The 25378-nt window shown below is 53.5% G+C and overlaps 1 protein-coding gene across 2 annotated transcripts in view; it reads left to right on the forward strand.

Moving 5' to 3' along the window:
• Positions 1–25378, forward strand: part of LRP1 (LDL receptor related protein 1) — an 82688-nt gene that overhangs the window by 5698 nt on the left and 51612 nt on the right. For both annotated transcript variants that reach the window (XM_045462821.1, XM_045462819.1), the window contains exons 2-12: positions 3249–3371; positions 6321–6458; positions 8607–8726; positions 10155–10283; positions 10404–10667; positions 19505–19667; positions 19747–19969; positions 20975–21164; positions 21802–21945; positions 23068–23304; positions 24502–24682. In XM_045462821.1, the coding sequence (XP_045318777.1) occupies positions 3249–3371; positions 6321–6458; positions 8607–8726; positions 10155–10283; positions 10404–10667; positions 19505–19667; positions 19747–19969; positions 20975–21164; positions 21802–21945; positions 23068–23304; positions 24502–24682 (1912 nt within the window). The remainder of the gene's footprint in view (positions 1–3248; positions 3372–6320; positions 6459–8606; positions 8727–10154; positions 10284–10403; positions 10668–19504; positions 19668–19746; positions 19970–20974; positions 21165–21801; positions 21946–23067; positions 23305–24501; positions 24683–25378) is intronic.

Below are 25378 nucleotides of genomic sequence, written 5' to 3' on the forward strand. Positions count from 1 at the left end.
TTCCTCTGTCTTCCCTCTCTGTTCTGTTCTTGTCCCTCTCTGCCTCCTCCACCTCCCCCTCCTCTCTGAGGAGCCCTGAAGGTCACTGCCACCCCTTATAATCTCTTTCCCCACTCCTAGTGCCAGAGGACCAAAATATTCTCCCTGCCAGTTCCTTTTCTTCATCCTTTTTCATCTGGCTCCATCCTCATGGTCAGTGAGGAAACCACCTGTTCAGTTACCCATCACTCTGTGCCTCAGTTTCCTCGTCCGTACAATGGAGATTGCAACAGTACCCACCTCCCAGGGTTTTGAGGATCTAAATGAATTAACATGAACAAAGTGTTTCAGGTCAGTGGCTGATGAGTAGTGACCATGTTGAAAAGTGTTAGTTAGCTCCTATCATTAGGAAGCCCCAATTCTCATGAGGGGTGGGAGGCAGAGGAGGCTAGTGGTTGCTCCCGAACTTAGGCCATGTTGTTCCCTCACCTTAGTGGCGGGCCACAAAGATGGGTTTTGTGGCTGCTAGCGTCAGATGCAGAAGGCTCAGCTGAGGGGAGTGGGGTTGGCTGGCAGTTCTAAGCAGATTACAAGTGCCCTACCCCACCCCCACTGCAGCTCCCTCCCACCTCAGAGGGAGGCTTCTCTTGGCTATGTAGACTGCCCCAAAGTAGGTTATTTGTTTCTTTCCTCCCCACTCCCCCTGAAGGAAATCAAAGACAGGCTTCAGCCTTCAAACTCCAGATTCCTGGGGCTTTCTTCACCATCCCTGACAGGAAGGAAGTGCTGTCACATATCTCTCCAAGATCCTTGTGCTCCCTGGTCCCTTGGGAGCAGTGCAGCGCCCCCAGGTCCCTCCGCCCCGGGCCTGAAGAGGTGCTGCGATGGGACAGGGGCCCCGAGTGCTCCTCTTCCTTTCCTTCCCCCATCCCCCACTCCCCCCCTCCACAAGAGCACATCTGGTTTGTGAATCTCTCTCATTCCAGCTTTCCGAGTTTGCCAGCTGCTGTTTCCTCTGCCGAGTTCAGGCCAAAAATGGGGGTGGGGACAGCTGGGGGGGGGGGGGATGCAAAGTGAGGGCCAATGGAGGGGGGATCATGGCTGGGACACGGAGTGGAGGGGAGGTTGGAGTGGCCAACCAGTGACCTCACGGGGCTGTGAGTTCTGCCTTGAGGAGGAGTGGGGGCGTGGACTAAGTCCATGTGAAGGGGTGGGGGTGGCATGGGGGCCATTTCTGGGCTCCAAACGGCCCATCTGCCTCTCTAGTCCCATTCCAGCCCTTTCTACCCGCCCCCAGCCAGTCTCGGCTGGCCAGGGGAAGAGGACCGGTCTCCGGCATGCTAACTAGGCTGGCGGGCTGTTTCCCCGGGAAGACCTCACAGCTGGCCCAGTGGGGCAATGAACTCAGCATTATCCACCTCCTCAAGGGGCCTTTATTCCCTGCTCAGGGTGGGAGGTAGGGGAGGGGGACGCCGCGGGTGGGGGAGCCTGGCCAGGCCATCCTTGATGTGTTTCCTGAACTCGGCTCTCATCCTGGCCAGGGGCCTGGGTGCAGTCCCTTCTGCCAGAGATGGGGGTTAGGGAGGGAGGACATCGTCTCCGTGTGGCCCTCCTCAGACTCTATCCCTTCCTGCTCAGAGCCCTGACATACTTTATTTATACTCTGTCTCAGCCCTGAGCTCATTCTGCCCTGCATTTGAGTTAGTTGTGTACAGCTGTCTTCCCAGGGGGACTGGGGCTCCCAAGGGGGCATCTCACTCCTCCTTGGCACCCCAGGCTGGTCTTCAGTGCATGCCAGCTGAATAGAGATGGAATTTACAACAGGCCAAGGAAAAGGCGATGATGGGCTGAGAGACTGGGAACCCAGCCCTGGGTGGGGATGAGGGAGAGCAGGGGACTTTTCTTCCCATGGAGGACATGGTGACGGGGTTGGAAGGAAAAGCTCCTGAGGATGTCTCCGTGGGAGCTGGGGGGCTGATGCGGACTGCCCTGGCTAAAAGCTTAGCGTTGGCTCAACTGGTTTGAGTCCGGGTTTGGTCACTTGCCTGCTATGTGACCCCACCTTTTCTGGGGCTTGGCTTCCTCATCTATGAATGATGGTATTAGTAGCACTACCTATTTTGTCATATTGTGGAGAGGATTAAATGAGATGATACATGGAAAGAATGGGTTGACTACAGTTCCCATGCATACTGAGCGCACGGTAAGAGTTAGTGTTACCATTCTTAATTCCTCCTTGGAGAATGAGGCAAGAAATCTAGGTGGGAGCAGAGGAAGGTGAAGAGGGGGTGAAGGACAGGGCAAAGAGGTCCTGGATGTAGTAACTCCACAGGTTAACTGGCCTGAAACCAGCTCCCAGTCACCCTTCTGCTGCGGCTCTTCAGTTGTGGCATCCTGAGCCGTCTTCTGTGCCTTTTATCTCAGACGACATCTACTGAAAGCCCTCCTTGAGGTTTAACCAACAAGGGGAGCCGTGTCTTTAGAGAATGGAGGTGGAGGCAGGGCTCCCTACCCTGCCTTGCCTTTCCCTCCTATACTTCTGCTGATACAGTCTCTAAGTCATCACTGTGCCGAGGGCACCCACCACCACTTCCTGTCTGGGGCCTGGTGGTTAGGAGTTGGAGATGGGCAGGGTGATGGGTTTCAGGGACCAGGAGTGCCATAGAGGGCAGACTGAGCAAAGAGGTTAGAAAAGAACAGCCCTTAGGGTGCCTGGCTTGATTGGAAGAGCGTGGGATTCTTGATCTCAGGGTCGTGAGTTCAAGCCCCACATTGGGCTTAGAGCTCACTCAAAAATAAACAAATAAATAAATGAATAAGTGAATAAACAAACAAACAAATAAATAAAGTGGCTCTCGGCTTCTAGGGGGAGGGAAAGGAAGATAAAGAGAAAAAATGTCAAAGGCCTAAGTCCTGATCTTTCACCGTCACTCTCGGTCAACAAAACTGGGGCCGCTGGTGTCTGACCAGAGTAATGCAGAACAGCAAGGGCTTTGACCCTGAGAACTGGAGAGGCACACTGGACAGGCAGCATCTGGGGTGGATGAGCAGGCTGTAAGATACGTTTCCTGCATCCTTCGCCTCCCCCCCACCACAGGTACACGGTATTCCGGGAGTATCCCACAGCCGCCTGCCACCCTAGGTACCTGGACTGTAGCTCAGAGTCTGGGCCAGATGGGCCTGATGCTGGGGAAGGAGGAGGAGCTCTAGGGACTTTAAGGTCGTAGAGTTGCCCTCCACCTTTCATTGTTTTCTTTCCTTACTCCTAGCCCCTAAGACTTGTAGCCCCAAACAGTTTGCCTGCAGAGACCAGATCACCTGTATCTCCAAAGGCTGGCGGTGTGATGGTGAGAGGGACTGCCCGGACGGATCCGATGAGGCCCCTGAGATTTGTAAGTACTTTTTCTGATCCCTTCTCCTAAACGCCTTTTCCTTTTGGCTCAGGAAGTTTGGGATAAGGACGACTGATCTCTAGCCTGGTGTGGACCTTGCTCTGTGATTGTTTGTCCATGACATAGCTAAAACTATTCTCTCCCCCTCTTCAAAGTGCCCGGCACGGTGCATGATGTGCTCAGAATGACACATCCGATTGCTCCTTTAGCGGCTGTACCCCCAAGCCTGCCAGAGACTTTGTTGTCTGGGCTGACAGCTTTGCTGGAAGGAGAGAGCCCAGCTTCCCTTCCCTTCTTGCTCAGTCCTCTTCTTCCCACCTCTGAGACTTCTGACTCTTAATAAGTGCCCCCAGGTCTTGCCGGGTCCTCTTCCTGTCCTCAGGTTCCCAGGCCAAAGGCCACTGGCTCTTACTCAGTCTCTGTACCAGAAGCCCCACCCCTGTGCGTTTCCCGCCACCCCCGCCTTCCCCTGCCCCAGTAAGTGGTGTAATCAGAGGCAGCTGTTTAAACTGGGAGAAAGGTCCGCACCCAGCCTTTACCCTGCCAGTGGGGGGTGGAGGATTTGCTGGCGGGACCCCAGAGTGTTGGGCAGCTGGCAGAGTCCTGGGGTCCCCACCTTCAGCCTCTCGCTGCTTGGCCAATCAGGGCCAGGGTCTAGGAGACCCTGCATTCCTAGGTCTGTCCCTGTTCTCTCTCCCAGATTTATCCTGCTCCAGCTCTATTCCCTGTCCTCTCCCTATACCCTCACCCACAATGGTCAGGAGTAATTTTAGGGCCAGAAAGGGAGCCACCCGTTCTCTCTGTCTTTTCCCCATACCCTGCCCTCGAGGGGTAGAGTCGGGGATAGTCTTCAAGTGTTTCTATGGTGAGGGGAGTTCAGCCTGGAGTTTCTTCTTGCCAGATACCACCTTTACACCCTACTTTGTTTTGCCCTGATGCTTGATATGGGGGTGATGGTAACCACGCAGAAGGGCCCGATCTTTCTTCAGTTTGATGCAGACCCCACCTTAGACACATCCTCACATTGTTTGCACTCATGTACCCTCCCAGACCCATCAGGGGGGGCCCTGATGCATCCCTCCCCACCACCATCACCACCACACACGCACACGCACACGCACACGCACACACACACACACAGACCAGGGCACACGTCAGCACAGACACATTCTTATAGCAACACAGAGTCCACACTCTCAAACAAGGATGCAGAAGCCCAACCTCAGACAGACGCCCCCAGACACTCATAAAAATCCAGACTCACTCCTGAAGGACATGGAAATGCACAGACTGAGGCCAGAAGCACCAGCACAGACCAGCATGTGCAGACACACCCTCACTCCACACTCCTCGCTCCTCACCTCCTTCACCCGTGTACAGGTACTCCTCCCCAGGCATACATGGACAGATGGGCTCACACACAGATACTCTCTCACACACCCTATCCAGGCATGGGAGCCAGGGTGCAGTGGTCTGTCACCCAACGCATGGGCTCAGCCAGCATCCTAACCTGCGTGGCCTCCTTAGGATTCCTTGAGGAGCTCTACCCTTCTCGTCCTGGCCCATCTTCCTGGGTAACAAAGGAAGTACCAGAGACATCATCAGTGGGTCACAACCCTTGATGCTTCCCAAATCCTTCCACTAGGCAGGCTGCTCTGGGATTGGGCATCTAGAGTGGTATCGTCCAACAGAAATATAATGTGAGCCACATACGCAATTTTGAAATTTTCTGGTAGCCACATTAAAAGAGGTAAGAGTAGGGGCACCTGGGTGGTTCAGTTGGTTAAGTGTCCGACTTCAGCTCAGGTCATGATCTCTCAGTCTGTGAGTTCGAGCCCCGCGTTGGGCTCTGTGCTGACAGCTCAGAGCCTGGAGCCTGCTTTGGATTCTGTCTCTGTCTCTGTCTCTGTCTCTCTCTGCCCCTCCCCACTCATACTCTACCTCTCTCTCAAAAATAAATAAACATTAAAAAAATAAAAAAAAAAAGAGGTAAGAGTAGTTAAGTGAAGTCAATTTTAATTTTATATTACCCAATGTATCTGAAATGTTATTATTTCTGTATATTAATCATATAATATTAGCAATGAGATCTTTTGCATTCTTTTTTGTGTATGTGGTATTAAGCCTTTATTTATTTATTTTTTATTTTTTATTTTTTATTTTTTATTTTTTTTGGTATTAAGTCTTTAATGCCAGGGGCACCTGGGTGGCTCAGTTGGAGTGTCCGACTCTTCATTTCAGCTCAGGTCACGATCCCTGGGTCATGGGATTGAGCCCCGTGTCGAGCTCCATGCTGAGCATGGAGCCTGCTTAGGATTCTTTCTCTCTCTGTCTGCCCATCTCCCCCACTCATGCTCCCTCTCTCTCAAAAAATAGAAAATAAATTAAATTAAAGAAAACTTAAGTCTTTAAAGCCAGCGTAGTATTTTATACTTACAGTTTGAACTAGTCGCATTTCAGGTGCACAGTAGCCACATATGGCTGTTGCTATGTATCGGACAGTGCAACTTCGTCTGGCTTTCAGCCCCGGCTCTGTGCCCTAGGGAGCTTTGGGAAGAAAGTGTTCTTTAACATTTGAGCCTCTCTGCCATGGACTCTGCTTTCCTCGGCTCCTCAAAACCTTTCGCCTCTAAATCTCAGCCCGTCTCTTGAGTGCACAGTGTGGAGGTGTTGGGGTCCGTACGTATCGGGCATGTGGGGAGCGGACTCTGCTGAAGGCCTAGTTCTTCCCTCTGCCCGGCTGCTCCTGGGTGTGTGGCTACCTTTGGGAATGATGACAAAGGGACCTAGGTGGGAAAATCTAACCAGCCCCTGAGACCTCCTGAGATCTAAGAAATGCGGGTATCTGAAACCCCAGTCTTGGTGTCCTCATCGCCTCTCCTGGTGAACAAGTGGCTAGACAGCCAGTCTAGCCACCTTGTTCATGCCAGGCTTCCCATCTGCCCCCAGGTCCACAGAGTAAGGCCCAGCGATGTCAACCAAATGAACACAATTGCCTGGGCACCGAGATGTGTATTCTCATGTCCCGCCTCTGCAACGGAGTCCAGGACTGCGTGGATGGTTCGGATGAGGGGCCCCACTGCCGAGGTAAGGGCTCTTCCACTTCTCCTGCCCCAGATGGATGCAGTGAGTTCTCAGCCAGGCCTGTGATGGGTCTGGAGGCCCACCATCCGAGGACTGTCCTCACACCTTCAGTGGGGATGAGGCCTTGTCCTGCTCCCATGCACAGAGATGCCACCAGATAGCAGCCCAAATCAGTGGGCCTTTGAGTTTGGAGCTTGGTCAACAGCCCTGTGGGGATCAGTATGGGTGCTGGCCTGGACACTTCTCTTTGGCCGTGTGTGCTTGGCCAAGTCACTACCTCTCTCCAAATCCCAGTATCCCACCTGTAAAATGAGAGCTTTGCACTAGGTCAGTATTTTCATACCTTGTTGTTGTAGATAGTAGGGTCCTTTCTTCACATGGTTTCTTACATGCAAACTGAGTGTGAACAGGGAAAAAGAGATGCTGTGATTGAAGCTGGGGGTGGGGATATGGAGTCTGGTTCACCTAATTCCCCGCCGATGCCCCAGAAGCCATCCCCCAGGAAATGCAGATCTTTGAGACACTCTGAAGCTGTTTGATGGGAGGTCATCCAGGCCGAGGAGGGAACGTTAGGATGATAGGTCCCTTCCCTGCTGTAGCTCAGGTCGCCAGCCCTGCCATTCTTCCCCCAAAGGCCCTGTGGGCCAGGGAGAGTCTGGGTCATGTGTGAGCAGCGGGGGAGGATTCCGTCGGTAAGGCAGAGACTCATACGTGCGAGGCAGGGAATAGGGAATAGTGACTTCTCCCTTCTACTGAGCTCAAGGTCTCCAGAGCTTGAGCAGGCCCCTGGGTGATGGTGGCGTCTGGGCCTGTACGCATGTCAGAAACATCTGCCTGTGGGAGGAGACACATCTGGATCCTGTTCACTGAGGGCAGGGAGTGTGGAGCAAGGGAGTTTGTGGAAGATTTTTATCCTTTCCTTGGGTTGATTTTGCATGTTTTTGTCTAGAGCTCCTGGGATGGGATGCAGAGCTTAGGCCTAGGGGCTGACTTGAATTACCATGCCCATCCCATCTTATCGAATGGTACATGTTCAAGTTTGCTTCCTTTTGAATACCTTGTCAGCATCAAAAACAACAAAGAACCTGGAGAACCTAGGGTCTGAACTCCCTTCTCTGATATGACAGAAGTTGGGCCTCCTTATCCTCCTGCCGCACATCCAAAAGAGAAATTCTTCTCTAGATTTTCCAGAACAAAAAATTACCCCCCCCCCCCCCCCCCCCCCGCTGATCTCCATCCTTTGTGGGGAAGGGCTGGATAGGATAAGCAGCACATTTGGGCTGTTGGGTGGAGGTGGGGAGGAGAAGAAATAACCAGGGACTGGCCCCCCAGTCCAGCTCCTCCTGGCAGGCTTAGTGCTTCTAAACGTCTTAGCATCTCGGGCAGCTCTCTCTCCTAGGTGGGGGGGAAGTGGGGGTGTGAGGCCGCTGGACAAAGGGGTCTTTGTGGCCAGGCCGCCTGGCCCCACGCAAGGCCATTAATTGGGTCGCTGGTCTGGGGGGGCAGCTGCTCTCCCACCTCTTCCCCCTCCTGTCTCATTCCCTTGTGTCTCCCCTGTGGAAGTGGGTCAGCAGCAGGAGGAAAAGATTAGAGAAAGGTCCTGAGGGAACCAGTTTTGCTCCTCCTCTCATCTTCTACCTGGACCTCGGACCTTCTCTCTGAGGTCTCTAGGGCTTGAGGGATGGGCTGGAGAGGTGCTTCCAGACTAGAGCTGGGATCCTGAGGGGAGAGACCCCATCCCATGCCCACTCCTCACCGTCAGCCCCGAAGCCAGCATTGTGGTTCCTGGGCAGGGCAGATAAGAGGCATATGAAGAGAATGAGACTCACTGTCCTCGCTCCCTGTTGACCCCCACAACTGCCAGAGCCCCTCTTTCATGGAGACAGAGGGAGTCCAGAGCAGCCAGAGCAGGAAGATGTGGATTCTAAGCCATAATTGGCTGTGGGACCTTGGGCCTGTCTTATAACCTCCCTGGGCCTCAGTTTCCTCACTTGCAAAATGTGTCAGATGATTCCTAAGCCTCTTCCATCTCTGACACTACAAGCCTTGGAAGTGGTTTCTGAAGGGTTGGCGGGAGTCAGGGGAAGGTTACGGTCTGGGTGTGGCCGCCAGGTCTGGGGGCCTGAGTGCGTGTTGCCTGCCCCCACACAGAGCTCCAAGGACAGTGTTCTCAGCTGGGCTGCCAGCACCACTGTGTCCCCACACTCAACGGACCCACCTGCTACTGCAACAATAGCTTTCAACTACAGGCAGATGGCAAGACCTGCAAAGGTATGTGAGTGCGTGTGCTTGTGTGCACATGTGCGTATGCTGGGGTGGGCACAGGTGGGGACGGGTGTGGGGCCTGCCAGTGGTCCTGGCCGGGGTAGGAGAAGAATGAGACAGAAGGTACGAGAGAGGAGGCACGATTACATGCCCTGCAGCCTGTGGGCATGACTGTGAGCCCTAACCACTTACTTCCACCAAATTCCACTAAATTCCTCTTAAAATTACGTAGATCATATGTGAGTTTTCTTGTAAAAACATTAAAGCATTATAGATAAAAACCAAAGTCTCCTTTGACGAATCCTTTTCAGTTCTGCTCCCTTTTCCCTCTCTGGAGGTCAGCTGTGTTACCAGTTTGCTATCTCTCTCTCCAGTCCTTTTTCTGTACATCTCTCTGCCTGTATTCACAGATGATCTAACTGAAAGTATTGTTTATGTGTGTGTGCTCTTTTTCACATACATATCATACTGTACATACTTCTCTTCAGTTTTCTCAATAGGTTCTAGAGATTTTTCGATAGTAATATGTAGGGAGGGGGGAGCGCCTGGGTGGCTCCGTTGGTTGAGTGACTGGCTCTTGATTTCGGTTCAGGTCACAATCTCATGGTTCCTGGGATCGAACCCTGCATCGGGTTCTGCGCTGACAGTGCAGAACCTGCTTAAGATTCTCTCTCTCCCTCTCTCTCTCTGACCCTCCCCCACGCTCTCTCGCTGTCTCTCAAAATAAATAAATAAGCATATAAAAATATATGTAGACATCTACCTCGTACTTTTAGAAACCACTATGGAGTATGACTATTGATTACCACAGTTTACTTGGCAATCTCCCTATCGATGAGTAAGATGTTCCAGTTTCTCTCTGTCACAAACAGTGCACCTTTTCTGTTTTAAGATTTACCTCCCTGGAGTCTTTGCACAAATGCCACCTTCTCAGTGAGACCATCCCTAAAATCACAACCCACTGCCTACATTCCATATCCCCTTTCTCTGCTTAATATTTTCCCACAGCACCAGTCACTTTTCCACTGTATTATCACCTCTAACATATAACTTACTTCTCTGTTTATCATGGAATGCCAATATTTCATTTATTATCAGAATTTAAGTTTCATGAGGGCAGCAGTTTGAATCTCTTTTATTCACGGATATATCTTCAGAGCCTAGGACAGTACCTGGCATATAGTAGATACTCAAGAAATCTTTTCTGAATGAATGGATGATGTGCATGCGTGTGGGTATTTCTCGAGGGTAGATTCCAAGTTCGGACTTGCTAGGTGATAAAGTTTGCACCTTTCCTGTTGTGGTAGATTCTGCCAAATCGCCCTCCGAAGAGGCTGTAGGGATGGACACCACCTTTGGATGGTGTCTGAGGGCACCCACTTCCCTGTCCTTATTACACTGGAGATGACCATGCTCTTGCCCTTTTCCCGGCAGACTTTGATGAGTGCTCAGTTTACGGCACCTGCAGCCAGCTGTGCACCAACACAGATGGCTCCTTTACATGTGGCTGTGTGGAAGGATACCTGCTGCAGCCAGACAACCGCTCCTGCAAGGCCAAGAATGGTAGGTGGGGTCACCTGGGGTCACAATGATAGGTGGCCTCCATGTTGCTCCCCGATGGGGAGTGGCCTGAGAGGTCCTAGAGCCCCTTGCTGCATCGACCCTTCTCTCCTCCACCTACAGAGCCAGTAGACCGGCCCCCTGTGCTGCTGATTGCCAACTCCCAGAACATCCTGGCTACGTACCTGAGTGGGGCCCAAGTGTCTACCATCACGCCCACTAGTACACGGCAGACCACAGCCATGGACTTCAGCTACACCAACGAGACTGTGTGTTGGGTGCATGTTGGGGACAGCGCTGCCCAGACACAGCTCAAGTGTGCCCGCATGCCTGGCCTGAAGGGCTTCGTGGATGAGCACACCATCAACATCTCCCTCAGTCTGCACCGTGAGTCGCCTGCTCCCAGCTTGGAGAGCAGGGGAAGGGAGGGAAGATGGGCAAGCTGGTGCCTGCCTAGGACAAAGGCAGTTAGATGGGATGACCCCTGTCTGGGGCAGGAGTCTAAATAAGAAGGCCTTGCCTGAAGCTAAGGCAGGGGGCTGCACAAGATGACACCTACTTGGAGCAGGGACAGAGTTATGGCTATGCTCCCTTCCTTCTCTCTGAGCTCCAGATGGCTCCTGGTTTTGGCCCAGGGCTGAGGAAGAGGGCTAAGGAGACACTGAATGGTCAATCTCCAGAGACAAGGGACTGTCCCTTCTCAGAGAGACAAGTGTTGATTAGACCACAGAGGGGCTTTCCCATGCAGCAGGAGTCAGGGCAAGGGAAAGAAAAGGCCTGGAGCCTTGAGGGAAGCTTGCTAAGTTAGGACTGGGTGCAAAGAGGTCAGGGCTTGGCTGGGTTTGTCTCCATGTTCCATTATTTTCCTTGGGGGTATGGCCAGAATGGACCCATGGCTGCAGGGTGAATGTGGGGGTCCTGAGGCTGTTTTGGGGGCAGCTTTGTGGCAGTGAATGAGACTATAGGAGAAGCAGTGAGCCCTGGGGCCACAGGAGTGTTTTAAGACCTCCTGGATGTTCCCATTCAAACTCCTTCCCGGGGCTGTACCTTGCTGTCTTAGGGGTGGAAGACAGGGTGTACCTAGGGATGGGGCTGGGGCATAGATCCACTGCCTGGAGCAGCCCCGCTCCTCTCAGACGCTGTTACATAAACAAACAAAACATCTGGCACCATCACATTTCCAGGAAATGCACCACAGGGCTGAGGGGGAAGATCTGGCCTGTGGTTGATCTGACCCCAGGGAGGGAGGGTAACTTGATCTGTGATCTTGAATAAATCAGAATTCCCTGTCCCTGCTTTGATTTCCTAATCCACATCATGGGTATGAGCTTGCCTGTCCAGATCAGATAAACTGAAGTGAAAGCCAGAGGTAAGTCACAAGCTTTAAGATGGTGAACCTCGGGCCTCGTAGATCTTTAAGTTCCTTCATTGCGTCCCCATATGATGATCCCCACAGAAGACAGAGATCCTCGGAGGATGTATGGGCTTAGCTGTGGGGTAGCAGGGGTTCCTGAGAGCCCTTGCCCTCTGTGGCCTCATCGTATGGTCCACACCTTGTCTCCAGCTCTTCCAGAGCATCCCAGTGATGTCCTTGGGCTGTTGGTCACCAAGGCTCACCTGTGATCAGACTCGTCTTCCTTGGAATGCTGGCTGGGGGCTGCCACACGTGGTTGGCTGAACTCTTGAGGGGTGGGCAGATCAGGGAACCCTATGGCAGATAGGGTAGCACAGGGTGAGACCCCATGAGACGGCTGCCCTCTCCCTGCTCCTTGTTGACAGCCCCACCCAACAGGCCTGTCTGGGCAAACAGCTCTGGCAGCTCCCTCCCTGGCCCTGCCTCCGGGCCAGACGATGGGCTCCTGGGTAGGCGGCTGGCGAGGGTGCCCTGATGGGAAACTTCTCCGCTTTTGCTCTGGCCTGGCCCCCTCTCCTGCTTTCCTCCCAAAGTGAAGCAGGAAATAAGCTCAGGCGGGTACCCCTCCCTTGGCAAATAGAACCTTGCCTCCCGGTCTGTTGGATTCACTGGGCCCCTCTGGGGCAGAGTCCAGGAGGCAGGAGGAGACCAAGGTTCCGGGGAGAAATGCTAGTGGGGTGGATGAGTGGGTTCCTGTGGCCCCAGCCTCTGTCCCTCCTCCCTGCCCTGCCCCCACCCCACGCTCCATGCCGCCTGAATGTCTGGCTGTCACCCTGAGGATGGTTGTTTTGCTCTCATCCCACAGACTAATTATGGGCCCTGAGATGAGGATGTCGGAAGTGTCTCTCCCCTAGCACCCTCCCCCATCTCTAGTTCAGCCCCTTCCCAGGAGAGGCTGGGTGCCCTGTCCTGGTGTGCGGGTGGCTGTCCCAGGCACTCACCTGTGCAGTGGGCTGCTGGCCTGTAATTAGCTCCCCAAGGGGGATGAAGAAGAAAGGCTCCTGCTTTCTCCTGCTTTCTCTCTGCCCCCTGGGGGAGCTCTCCCTGCAATCATCCCATTCCTGGCTAGGACCATGACCTCCATTGCACCCCTGGGAGGGAGCCCCATGCAGGAGGGAGGAGTCTGACAATTGAGAGGTGCTGGGGCCCAGAGGCCAAGACGCAGAGAGGCGGAGAAAAGCCTGTTTGCTGCTGTGGGAAGAAGGGGGAGCCTGCCCCAGAGAAAACTCTGGGAACATAAATAGAATAGAAAAAAGGAAGGAGGCCAGGAAGTGAGCCTGTTTCACATGGGTCCTAGGGCTTGTGTGTTCCAGACCTGCTCTGAGTCCTGAGAGCCCTCAGAGGGCCCCTCCCAGAGCCCTGCCATGCTCAGGGGTTGGTGCAGCTTCCAGGAGAGGCTCCGTGGAGCCGGCTGGGGATCGAAGCTCCTGCTTTTTCCTGTCTTGATCCCAGCTCCTTCCCTCTGTTTCTGCCCAAGAGTTAGGGGACACTGTCTTACCAATGTCCTCACACGTTCCGGAACGTGTATGTGCGTGCGTGCGCGTGTGTGTGAGTGTGTGTGCGCGCGCCGTGCGCGCTTTCCTCCCTTAACTGAGCCCGGGCTGCCAGTGCTCCTTCCCCTGTCCGTGACTTTCACTGGCTTGGATTGGGGGGCCTTGGGGGCTGAGTCCTCACCTCTTCCTTTCCCTCCTGGGATATAATTCCAGGACACATCCTCCCCTCTGCCACTGTCCCAGCAGCATGGGGAGGTCTCTGTGGATTCTGATTCTGTGACTGGAGAACATGGTAGTGAGAGCTGGAAGATCCTTAGGGAGGACCAAGGCTGGCCCCTCAGTTTTTAATACTGCCTTTCCCAAAGCAGGCTGCCTTGATTTTAGGTTATACATGGATGTGCATTTTTTTATCATTAATTTTTATTTTGTAATTCCTATTAGGAAACTCCTATAACTAGTATATCAAATCTGTGATTTCATAGATTGCTTAGGATATAGCAAAATAAGAAAAATGAGTTGACTTAAAGAAACAGTAGGTAAATGATAGTGCAGGCTGTACATCACCTTGGCAAGCATTTCGAAAGTGAACACAAAAGACCGAAGTTCTAGAAACTGAGACCCACAGGGGTCGGTTGGCCTGGTAGTACCAGAGCCAGGCCTGGCTTGCCCATTCTGCCCCTCACCTCTGTCCACGCTCTCAAGGAAACTTAAGCTCTGCCCAGCCCCCTGCTGGCTGCCCCTGGGCAGGGCTGAAAGTCAGGTCTGCTGACCCAACCCACCCCCAGCCCTGCATTGCCTTGGCTGTGTTCCTCTGACCTGCCTTCCAGTAGCTTTGGGTATGTTTCCACTGTAGAAAGAATGAGGGCAGACTGCAGGACTGGGGCCCTGGGAAGGGGTGTGTGTGTGGTGAGGGGAAGTTCTGACGCTGTGCATGGAGGCCTTCAGGGAAATAAGTTTTGTGTATGAGGGGATGCTCTGGAGGGGCCCTCAGGGGTCCTGGGGTTTCTTCCCTGCACCATCCCGCATGGGGAAGGAGGAGGTAGGAATAAACGGCCCCCTAGGCTGCAGGCAGCAAGGTTGCGAAATGTGGCCCCAAGTCCAGCTGGCCAGTTTCACTTATCCCTCCCTCTTTCTTTGTGTGCGTGTGTGTGCGTGTGTGTATGTGTGTGGTTAAAATCACAACAGGAAATGGGTAGTGATGTGTCTAGAGGGAAGGCAGAGAGGGGGCAGAGAGTAACCCCCCTGCATCTGTGATGAACTGTCTTCCCCGGCTGGAAGGGGAGCTGTCTTTCCACTGAACTGGGCAGCCTGGGCCCTCTCAGCCTCCCACTCTATGCCTATGGAATACTTCCAGATTTCATATATGAAAGCCAGCCACCACCACCCTCTTCCTTGGCCTTCCTCACCCACAGGGTGTCAGAATCCTGGGGGGCGGGGGCTCCTGCCAGCACACTCTTTGGCCTTGGGCCACCCGCATCCTGGTGCTTTTGCTTCCCATTCCCATCCTGAGTTTCTTAATCATTTCACAGCCCTGCTCTCCTCTCCCTGGCTAGGCCAACCCCACGTCTCCTCTCCGTCTCAGTCTCCCGGCTCAGCTCCAGCCTGTCCTCTCCTCCCCCGCTGTCTCCTTGAAGTTGCCTCTCCACCCAGCCTGCTCCCTAACCCCCCCCCTTCCCTGTTTTCAAGCCACAGGAAGTAACTTAAGCAAGAAAGATGTGTTTTAGAGCCCAGCAAGGATTTCTCAATAGTGGGAAGATCCTGGTTCTGATTCTGAATCAGAGCTGCAGAATTTAGGCATCTCTTCTCTGGGACCAGCACTGACTGCCTTTGTGGACCTGGGCCAGGCAGGGGAAGGAGCAGAGCAGAAACCCCAGGCGGGTACAAGTGGGGCAGGAAGGGAGCCCAGGGGACAGAGGTGATGTGATGTGGCTGAGCCAGGGCCTCTCTGGGAACAAGAGGAGCTAAAGTCAGGGCTCGGCAGGAAACAGGAGCATGAGACATGCCATTTGGCAAAGCTCCTGCCAGACCTGCCTGGCGGTCTTTTACCTGCTTGCAAAGACCCCAGACTCCTGATCCTCTCCCCCAGCCCTCCCTCTCCCCACTCAGGGCGAGATCCCCAAGTGGCTCTGAGAAGCGGGAGGATTACCAGACAGATGTGTTCTCCCACCATCGTGGGGGCGTCCCAAGGCCAGAGAAGGAGGATCCTGGCAGCCGAAGGAAAGGGAAAAAGTGATGTCCCAGTTCTAGGACAACAGCGTGAGGAGTCAGTACTCAACAAATATTTGTTGAATGAATCAGTATATGTGTGTCAGACGCCGGGGACAGAGATGAAAGACAGCACCCTGCCCTCACAATATTTGTAGTCAGGTAAACAGACTGTGATGAAAGGAATTACTGGGCCATACAGGCACCTGAAATACAGAAATCTTTCTTCTGGGGGCCTGAGCTGAGTCTTGAAGAATAGTAGGTGTTAGCCCCAAACTGCGCACCTGGAGGGCCCGCCGTTAGTCAGGAGGCCACAGAGTTCTAGCTGGAGGCACAGATGGTAACTGGGTGGACAAGGTAGGGAAGAATGGGGTTGAGGTGAGGGAGGATCGTGGTATGAACAGCTCCCACTTATAAAGTGTTAATTATGTGCCAGGCCCTGTGCTAAGTGCTATTAATACACCGTCCCATTTTACAGATGAGCAAACTGAGACTCAGACATTAAGTAAATTTCCCATAATCCCACAGTTGGAAGATGATAGAATCAGGATTCGAGCCCAGGCTGTCAGTGTCTAGAGCCTGGCTGGGCCCAGGGTGGAGCAGAGTGACGGGAGAGGTAAGGAGTTTCCTGGAATAAGGACCAGAATGTGTGTGTCCACTGGGGATGTGGTTAAAGTGGAAGTGGGATTCATCCTCCCTCATCCACAGGCCTCATGACCTGTCCTATAATCTTTGGGTATGTGGATGCATTGGGGGATATTTCCTCACGGCAGGGAGGCGCCCTTCCTCCCCCAGATTTGTTTTAGGGAGAGTGACTGGAGTCCTGTAGCTGAAGCCAGGGTCTTCTTAGTAATGGGGTGGGCTGTTGTTTTGGGGAAAGCAACCACTGTTTAGGGAAATAACTCTTGAACAATGTGAATGGTAGAGAAGTTGAGAAAAATTGGACTTATAGGGGATGCAGAGTGCTGAGCATTGGGGTGGGGGAGTGCAGGGAGGGCTCGTCAGTTATAAACACACACCCCTGGTCTATTCTGGAGCCTGGAAGTGAAAGTCTTTAATGACATTACTGGCAAGCTGTGGTCTGTCCTCTTGACTACCCATCCCCCTCCCAGCTTCCTAGCCTCCTTCTCTAAGCTGGAATTCCCAACTTCTTGGCCCCCAGACCATCCCCAGACCCTTTCCACAACATAGCATTCCTCTCCTTGGGTTTACTTGTGGTTCTCCTGTCTTCAGGATTTGGGGCCTTTGGCCAGAGCCCCTTGGAGGGTGCTCTGGGGTGGCTCAGCCCTGAGAAGCCTGGGCTGCAGGGGACAGTTGCCCTCTGAATGTGTGAGGCCAGAACATTCAGGTCCTCTAGGGTGAAACCCAGGACTCAACTTGCCCGCCCCCCCCCCATACCGTGAGACAGGGCAACGGCCCAGATACTGCCTGTAGGGGAGCCCAGGAGGGAAGGTTCCCTCTCCCAATCTGAGCCCATCTGTCTACACTGGCCTTAGGTATGAGTGGCCAAGTGTGTGCGTGTGTGTGTGTGTGTGTGTGTGTGTGCGTGTGTGTGTGTGAAGATGTGTGCATGTGTGTGAGTGTGTGTGGTTGGGCGGGCAGAGGAATCTGGACTTTAGGAGAGGGGAAAATAATGTGGTGGAGGGGGGTTGGATAACAAAGGATTTTTTTGCTTGCAACTAATAGTCTCCAGCTGCAAAAATACCAAAGTGGAGGCAAGGCCAGGCTGGGGACTCCCGTTCTTGCCAACTCCTCACCGGCCTGCTGAGTGGGGCCGTGCCTGGCCTTTGGGAGGTGGAAGGGGAGACCGGCCAAGGGTAAATAATCTAGAGCAAGGACGATCCTTCTGCCTTCCTTCCCGGAATTGGCAGGGAACCCAGGCCAGGAGGGAGGCTCGAAGGTCAAACACTTCCTGGGGCTAAGGGGGTGATTTGTAGCTGCACCTGGGATGGGGGGGGCATCTGATCTCTTCAGATTTCTTCCTCCCCCTTCTCGCTGAGGGAAGGGTGGATGGGGAGCAGGGGCAGGGTGTTGCCAGCCCGGAGCTGGGCAGTGACTCAGGGAAGCCTCAGGAAGTTAGAGAGGAGGACGCAGCTGCACCAGCTGGTGCTGGGAAACCAGCTTCCAATGATGAAGTTCCTCTGCATGCCAGCAGCCCCCCGCTGTGCCCACCAAGTAAAGGGCACGAAACCCTATTTGCCTTTCAACCTGTTTGCCTTCCAACCTACTTGCCTGCTGGCTGCCTGGTGCTGCGGCAGGTCTCCCCCCCCCCCCCCCCCCACACACACACTCTGGTTTGGGACTTTGGGTTTCCTCTGGAGGCGGCCCAGCAGCATTCATTTTAATCTGTTTTCTCCGTGGTAACGGTGTGTGGAGCAGCGTGATTGCCTTATCCCAGCACTGGGCCCTCTTCCTACATGGCCTGGGACCCACACTTCCAGGCTGCTCTGCCCCTCTCTTCTACTGTCGTCAGGGTGCTAGGAGCCCAGGGGAGAGAGTGGTTGGGTTTGGGGGTGCATCAGCAACCACAGGGACAATGCCTCATCCCTGTGACTTCTTTCTCCAGTCACCCTGAAGTGGGTTTAACGGGGGGACCTGAAAAGGAAACTAGCTTGATGAGAACCTCAAATTGGCTCCTTCCCTTCCTCCCCGGCCTAAGTCCTGTGACTGTGAGTCAGTGTCAGGGCCTAGCCAAGTTCCTTGGGAGCCACGTTCCTGTTCCCTTTGCCCCCCACCCCCACCCACTGTCAGGAAATAGGCTCTGAATCCCTGTGGGGAGAGGGAAGGATTAGGGAAGAGTTGAGCAGAGCACCTAGTCATTATACCTACAGCTCTGTGGGGATAGAATAACCCCTACTGGGTTGGAGTGTGGGTAGCGTGTGGGGGTAAGGTTCAGCCAAAGGCAGGTGGTCCAAAGATCTCTTTACTTACTGAAATTGGTAAAGGTGGAGTGCAAGGCAGGAGTCCTGAGGAGTCACTGTCTTAGGAGATTCCTAGTCTGCAAGAAGCATCACCTCTGGTGGTGGTAGTTGAAGGGGACAAGTAAGTAAATGGATGGGAGCCAGTGGGTCCTGGAGAGGAGGTGCCTAGAAGAGGCCAGCAGGGGTCCCTGTGTCCAGACTTCCAGCCTCCAGACTTCCCACTGCCCTTGCTCCACCCCTACCCTCTTCAGTCCTTTTTAGCCTCTTCCATCGCCTCCAGAGATGGCATAGACTAAGTGTGGGCACCTGGTGTCCATCCTCCTCCCCTACTCACCTTTCTGAAGCTCCCCTTCTTTCTGAACCATGCCTCAGTTTACCTTCAGAGTCCTTTTATGGCCTTCCTCCTATGTTCTCTGTCCTCCAGCCCTATAGCTTATTCTCTGCTCCTTCCTACCCTCCCTAAGACATGAGGAAATTGAGCAATAGGGACGTTGAAGAAACGGGAACAGGAGTGAGTAGAGGAAGTTTGGCCTATGTCACTGATTCCAACCTTTTGACACCGTGGGCCTTCCCTTTTCCATCTCTATGGGTGCCATATTTTGACATACTTTTCTCTCAGATTGCATTTATTGATGGTCAGTGCCCTGGCTAGCATGAGATACCCTGACTTACCATATAAAATTGATGAAAGTCCAGCCAACATCGAAGATGTGTGATATTTTAGTCAGCCTGAGTGCTGGTATCTCAAGTAAAAGCATATTTAAAAATACTGGATGAGCCAGTGGACCTGTCTTCAATGCCTTTCGGTACCTCAAGAAGATGGTCCTGCTCCAGGAAGGTCTAGAGTTCAGGAAGCTTGTCCATCAACTAACCAGCCAATGCATACCTAGTGCCCCTGTGTGCTGGCCTTGAACTCCATGTGCAGAGCAGGGTTCTGTGGGAGGATACTCAGACACTTCACTATGGAGAGGTCAAATAGGTAAAAAGATGGCAAAGAATACAAGGCAAAATTGTGCCCCTGCCATTAACTCCTATAGGAGGAGCTCAGAGAGGAGAGACAGCTGTCACCTACATGGTGAAGGAGGTCGTCCCAGAGGAGGTGGGCTTCCGGGGGTGGGTTCTGCACCAACAAGGGGTGGCCCTGTCTAGAGGTGGGCCTCCCCCCATAGCTCTTTCACTCACACTTTTCAGATGTGGAACAGATGGCCATCGACTGGCTGACGGGCAACTTCTACTTTGTGGATGACATCGACGATAGGATCTTTGTCTGCAACCGAAACGGGGACACGTGTGTCACTTTGCTGGACCTGGAGCTCTACAACCCCAAGGGCATTGCCCTGGACCCTGCCATGGGGTGAGGGGCGGGCAGAGGCTGTGGTGGAAGGGAGAGCGTTCAATGTCCACAATGCAGCTAACGTGCCCTCTGCCCGCAGGAAGGTGTTCTTCACTGACTATGGGCAGATCCCAAAGGTGGAGCGCTGCGACATGGATGGGCAGAACCGCACCAAGCTGGTCGATAGCAAGATTGTGTTTCCTCACGGCATCACATTGGACCTGGTCAGCCGCCTTGTCTACTGGGCTGACGCCTACCTGGACTATATAGAGGTGGTAGACTACGAGGGCAAGGGCCGGCAGACCATCATCCAGGGCATTCTGGTGAGGGGGAAGCTTTTGCAGGGGAGCCATTCTCTAGGCCTCCCAGTGAGAGGGAGGACAGTGTGGGACAGTCTCTCTGGTGGGAAGCAGGGTGGACATGGAGAGGATGTGGCTTCCACTCTGGTGGAAACAGTCATTTTAGATACACCTTTTACTTCCCTTTTCTCACTTGATCCTTACAATGACCCTTGGGAGGTAGGTGGGCCAGTGTCTTAGTTCACTTTTGGTGGATGAAAAAAAAGCAGGGTTCAAAGAGGTTAAGTGATTTGCCTGAGATTACACAGCTGAGAAAGACCACTGGAACCTAGTCTAGAAGCCTTTCCAACTCAGAGGTGGCACCTCCAATCTGGGATCATTAGGGTAACCAACCATCCCTGTTTGTCCAGGATTGTCCCAGTGTTAGCCTGGGAAGTCCCACAAACCAGCAAATCCCTTTGTCTTGGACAAGCTGGACAGTCAATTACCTTGGATAAGTTATGTGGGTAGCGAGGGCTGTTACCAGGCATCATTGAGGCAAGTCTGCCCTCTCAACTTCCTAAAGCTGGGGGCTGGAGAATGTTTTCTGTGGACAGAGTTTAGGGCCCAACTCTGCTTCAGTCCAAAATCATTCCATCATCTACTGTATGCCTAAATCTCTGGGGAACATTGTTCCTGCCCTCAAGGGGTTTGAGCAGAGTAGATGGGGTAAGTCCACAAATCACCAGACAGGGGATAATAGCCAGAGAGATGGAATGTGAAGGGAAAGCCTGTGTCTGGTTAGAAGATCCCAGAAGTTCTACAAAGAAACGCTCTGTGAAGGATAAGTGAGATTTTGACAAGCAAAGATTTCAAAAGCAAGAAAATCCAACCAGAGGATACAGGAGTAAAACGTGGAGTTAGACAACCATGGAATGAATTTGGGAGTGCGAATAATGAAATCTGGATGGGAAGCCAAGGAGCATTCCAGGGTCAGAGGGAGGATTCCCTTCTCCTCTCACGTTGACCATTCCTGCTTGCCCATCTCAGATTGAGCATCTGTATGGCCTGACCGTGTTTGAGAATTATCTCTATGCCACCAACTCGGACAACGCCAATGCCCAGCAGAAGACGAGCGTGATCCGAGTGAATCGATTCAACAGCACTGACTACCAGGTCGTCACCCGTGTGGACAAGGGTGGTGCCCTCCATATCTACCACCAGCGGCGTCAGCCCCGAGGTGAGTGGGGCTCTGCAGCCCCTTTGTGGACCCTCCTATGGGAGCCCCCGGTTCTCTCATATCATGACTACTTCTTGTAGCCATCCACCCTGGACTACCTTCCCTGTCCCCTCAGATTCCCCTGCCAGCCCCATCCTGCCCTTCAGCCTCCAGATCTCACCTCCAAGGAGCCCCTGCCCCCCATTCTGCTCAGAACATAGGTTGTTCCTCCCAGTTCCCTGGCTGCTTTAGAGTAGAAGCACCTGACCACAGGCGATGGCATGACTGTCTCCCCTGATCACAGAAGCCCCCACCTGAGAGTCTGAAGGCTAGGTTATGGTGGGGCAGAGAAATCCTAGTCCTGTGGTTTCTGAATCTTCAAAATGGGACAATAAGCATAAAGACCACATCTGGGTGGGGGGAGGGACCGGGGTGGGGTGCCCGGCTGGTTCAGTTGGTGAGACATGTGGCTCTTGATCTCAGGATTGTAAGTTCAAGCCCCACATTGGGCGTGGTGCCTGCTTAAAAATGAATGAATGAATGAATCAATTAAAAAGACCACAGCAGGATGGAGTGTGGTCAGACTTCAGGACATCTTCTCAAGGCCTGGGCACGGGGGCTCTGAAGAGTCCTGACTGGTTCTCTACCCTGCCTGCAGTGAGGAGCCACGCCTGTGAGAATGACCAGTTCGGGAAGCCAGGTGGCTGCTCCGACATCTGCCTGCTGGCGAACAGCCACAAGGCGCGGACCTGCCGCTGCCGTTCCGGCTTCAGCCTGGGCAGTGACGGGAAGTCATGCAAGAGTGAGTGACAGGGAAGGGCCTGTGTGCCTACTGGGATGGGGTGGGGCGGGATTCTTATCTGCCTCCTTACAGCTGGCTGTTTCCATCAGAGATGCAGAGAAATGAAGGGATTTACCCAACATTTTGCTTCTAGTGAGGGGCATAGAAGGAATTTGAACCCACATCCGAGAACAAGGCTTTTCCCACTACCCTACTCGGGCTCCATAGAAGGCTGTCAACTGGCCCATTCACTTCATTCATTCATTTTTTCACTCATTCACTCGACAAATATCCAGTGAGCATGTACTACGTGTCTGGCACTCTCCTGGCAATGAGGATTCAGCAGTGACAAGATAGATGTCATCTCTGCCTTCCAGAGCTTGTAGTCTGGCAGAGGAGGCAGACAAATAAAAATAGCTTCGGGTGGTACCTGGTGTTAGGAAGAAAATAGAGTGGAATGTAGACTTGCTGATGACAGTGAGGGCTCCAGGTTAGACAGAGGGTCAGGGAAGGCTTCTCTGTGGAGGTAGGAGTTAAGCCAAGCTCTCTATGAAGTGAGGAGTTGGATCACGTGAGGACCCGAAGGCAGAGCTCCCTGGCAGAGGGAACCTACAGTGCCAGGCTCCAAGGCTGAGAACGGCACAGCATGAGTGAGGGGAGGCAGGAAGGAGAGGTTGGATGGGATTCTAAATGGGATGAGGAGCTCTTGGTGACTTTCCAGCAGAGAAGTGACGTGATGTGCTTCACATTTGTAAGGAGATCATGCTGGCTGGCCGCTGGGTGGAGGATGGACAGCAGGGAAGTGGCAGGAGGCCACTTCTGCCCTGTAAGCAGGAAGCGATGTGGCTTAGATAAGGATGATAGCAGAAGTGGTCCAAAGTGATCAGATTCCAATCAGATTCAGTGGGCACTTAACTGAAAACATGCTACTTGTTACTCTTGCCGCATTTCCCACCCCCAGAATGCGTAGGCTGCCAACCAGGGTGCTGTCCCCTGGGCTTTAGATGTTTATGCATCTGTCCATGTGGCCCAGACCCCCTGCTACACCCATATCCCCTGACCCAGGAGAGCTGGGGTTTTGCAGATCCTTGGGCACATGTACCTAACTTTGTGTCCCCCCTCCCCTCCTCATGCCTGCCCTAGAGCCAGAACATGAGCTGTTCCTTGTGTATGGCAAGGGCCGGCCAGGCATCATCCGGGGCATGGATATGGGAGCCAAAGTCCCAGACGAACACATGATCCCCATTGAGAACCTCATGAACCCCCGGGCCTTGGACTTCCATGCTGAAACTGGCTTCATCTACTTTGCTGACACCACCAGCTACCTCATTGGCCGCCAGAAGATCGATGGCACTGAGCGGGAGACCATCCTGAAGGACGGTAAGGGCCCCCAGTGAGGGAGGTGTACAGACAGGACCCCCAAGGGGCACCCACCTGGGACAGGAAGCGATTGGAGGCCTGGGCATCGCTTTCTCAGTGCCCTTTCGGCATGGAGAGTCCCCTGCTGACTGGCTGGCTGGGCTGGTTGGCATGGAGATGAGGGGATAGACAGATTGACCCCTGTGTGACCCCCTTCTTGGCTGAGCCGAAAAGAGGCAGGAGGATGGATGGTTAGGCAGCGTGGGCTGTCCTTGCCAACCCTTGGGAAAACTCGGGGTCTCTCTGCCATTGGCTCTGAGCCCCAGAGCTGCACGCAGTACACAGCCCACGAGAGTCCTGAGGCCTTGAATAGGAGCAGGCATACCAGCACATGATTGCACACGGAAGGTCTGTGCAGCCAGACCTCACGGCCACCGGAGCTGCGTGTTTACTTGTCCTGAGAAGAGTATGTTTTGTGAACTGAATCCAGTTTTTCCCTCTCAACTGCACGGGCAGGTCAACAGTACTTTGTCTCTTGAATATCCATCTGCGTGGAGGCTCTGAGCTCCTGAGTCCCGCCCTGTTCCTGCCAGTTGTTAGGAATTCCCACACTTGGGCCCCCGGGACAGGGCTCCCTAACCAGTCATCTAGCTGACGCCAGTTAGCGCTCCCCACCCACCCCCACTGCCGTTGGCTCACAGAACCTCAGCAGTCAGCAATCATAAGACTTTGGGGAAATCAAAAGTAACTCATCAGGAAAAGATTGGGGTTCCCTATACCAAGGGAACTGCTATTTAAGCCTGAGATGAAGCCTTTGGCTCAGTGAAAAATCACTTCCTGATTTATTCGTTTTGTTAGCTCAGGATTTTTTGGCCTGGGATCTTGTGTCACACTTGTGCCCAGAGCCACCCGCACACTGCTCCAGCTCACCCCGGCTCAGGCTCCTACATGCCCTCACATGAGAGGTCGCATCCACCACAAAGGCTTATGGGCTGCCATGGACAGTTTTCAGAGACCCTGGGCCTCAACACGGATGCGGTGGCAACACAGTCTTCCCAGCTCTTTCTTCCAACCTCCCACCCTGTCCCACCCACCCTCTAGGGCTTTCCACACTCCCTGCTAGTCAGGTTGCTCAGAGGCATGTGTAGCCTGAGGGTCAGAGGCAGGCAGTCTTGAGCTTCCTTTGAGGCTCTCCATTGCCCCCTTCACTCCCTGCAGGTATCCACAATGTGGAGGGTGTGGCTGTGGACTGGATGGGGGACAATTTGTATTGGACGGATGATGGACCCAAGAAGACCATCAGCGTGGCCAGGCTGGAGAAGGCTGCTCAGACCCGCAAGACCTTAATCGAGGGCAAAATGACGCACCCCAGGGCCATTGTGGTGGATCCACTCAATGGGTGAGTCTTCCCAGGGCCTTGGGGTAGGAGGAGCCAGGAACTGTGGGTGTCAGAACTGGGAGGTGAGACAGAGAGTGAACGGGGATGGCAGCCTAGGTGGAGTGCTGAGGCAGGAATCAGAAGCTGAATGGGGAAAAGTTGCCCCATCTTCAGGACAATGGGAGTGATGTCTTACACACATACATGGAGATCTGGTCCTGTCACTGCCAACTCAGAGCCCTCTATTGGCTCCCCTGGCCCTTGGAGTGAGACCCACTTTCTTTATCAGGCCTGGGGTCCTACAGGATCTGCTTTCATCTCCTTTGACCTCATCTGCACCTCTCTTCGACTCTTGGAAACTCTGTCCCCACTGCCCACTGTCTGTTCCTCACACACCCCAGCTCTTCCTGGCTCAAGGCTTTTGCTCTGGGACTTCCTTTGCTGAGCTCTCAGACATTTGCAGATCTAGTCCCTTGTCATCATTCACACCTAGGCCTCAAATGTTACCTCCTCAGAGAGGCTTTCTCCACCTGATTCCCAGTCCACTCTCTATATCATCTCCATGCTTTGTGTCCTTCCTGGTTTTTCTCATTCTCCAATGTGTGTGACCTTCCAGTTGACTTGTTTCTTATCTGTACCCCTGGATAGGATGTGACCTCCAGGAGAGCAGGGGCCTTGTCTGCCTTGCTCTCCACTGGGTCCTTGACTCACAGTAGG

This window comes from Leopardus geoffroyi, chromosome B4 (assembly GCF_018350155.1).
Source record: "Leopardus geoffroyi isolate Oge1 chromosome B4, O.geoffroyi_Oge1_pat1.0, whole genome shotgun sequence".
Lineage (NCBI taxonomy): Eukaryota > Metazoa > Chordata > Mammalia > Carnivora > Felidae > Leopardus > Leopardus geoffroyi.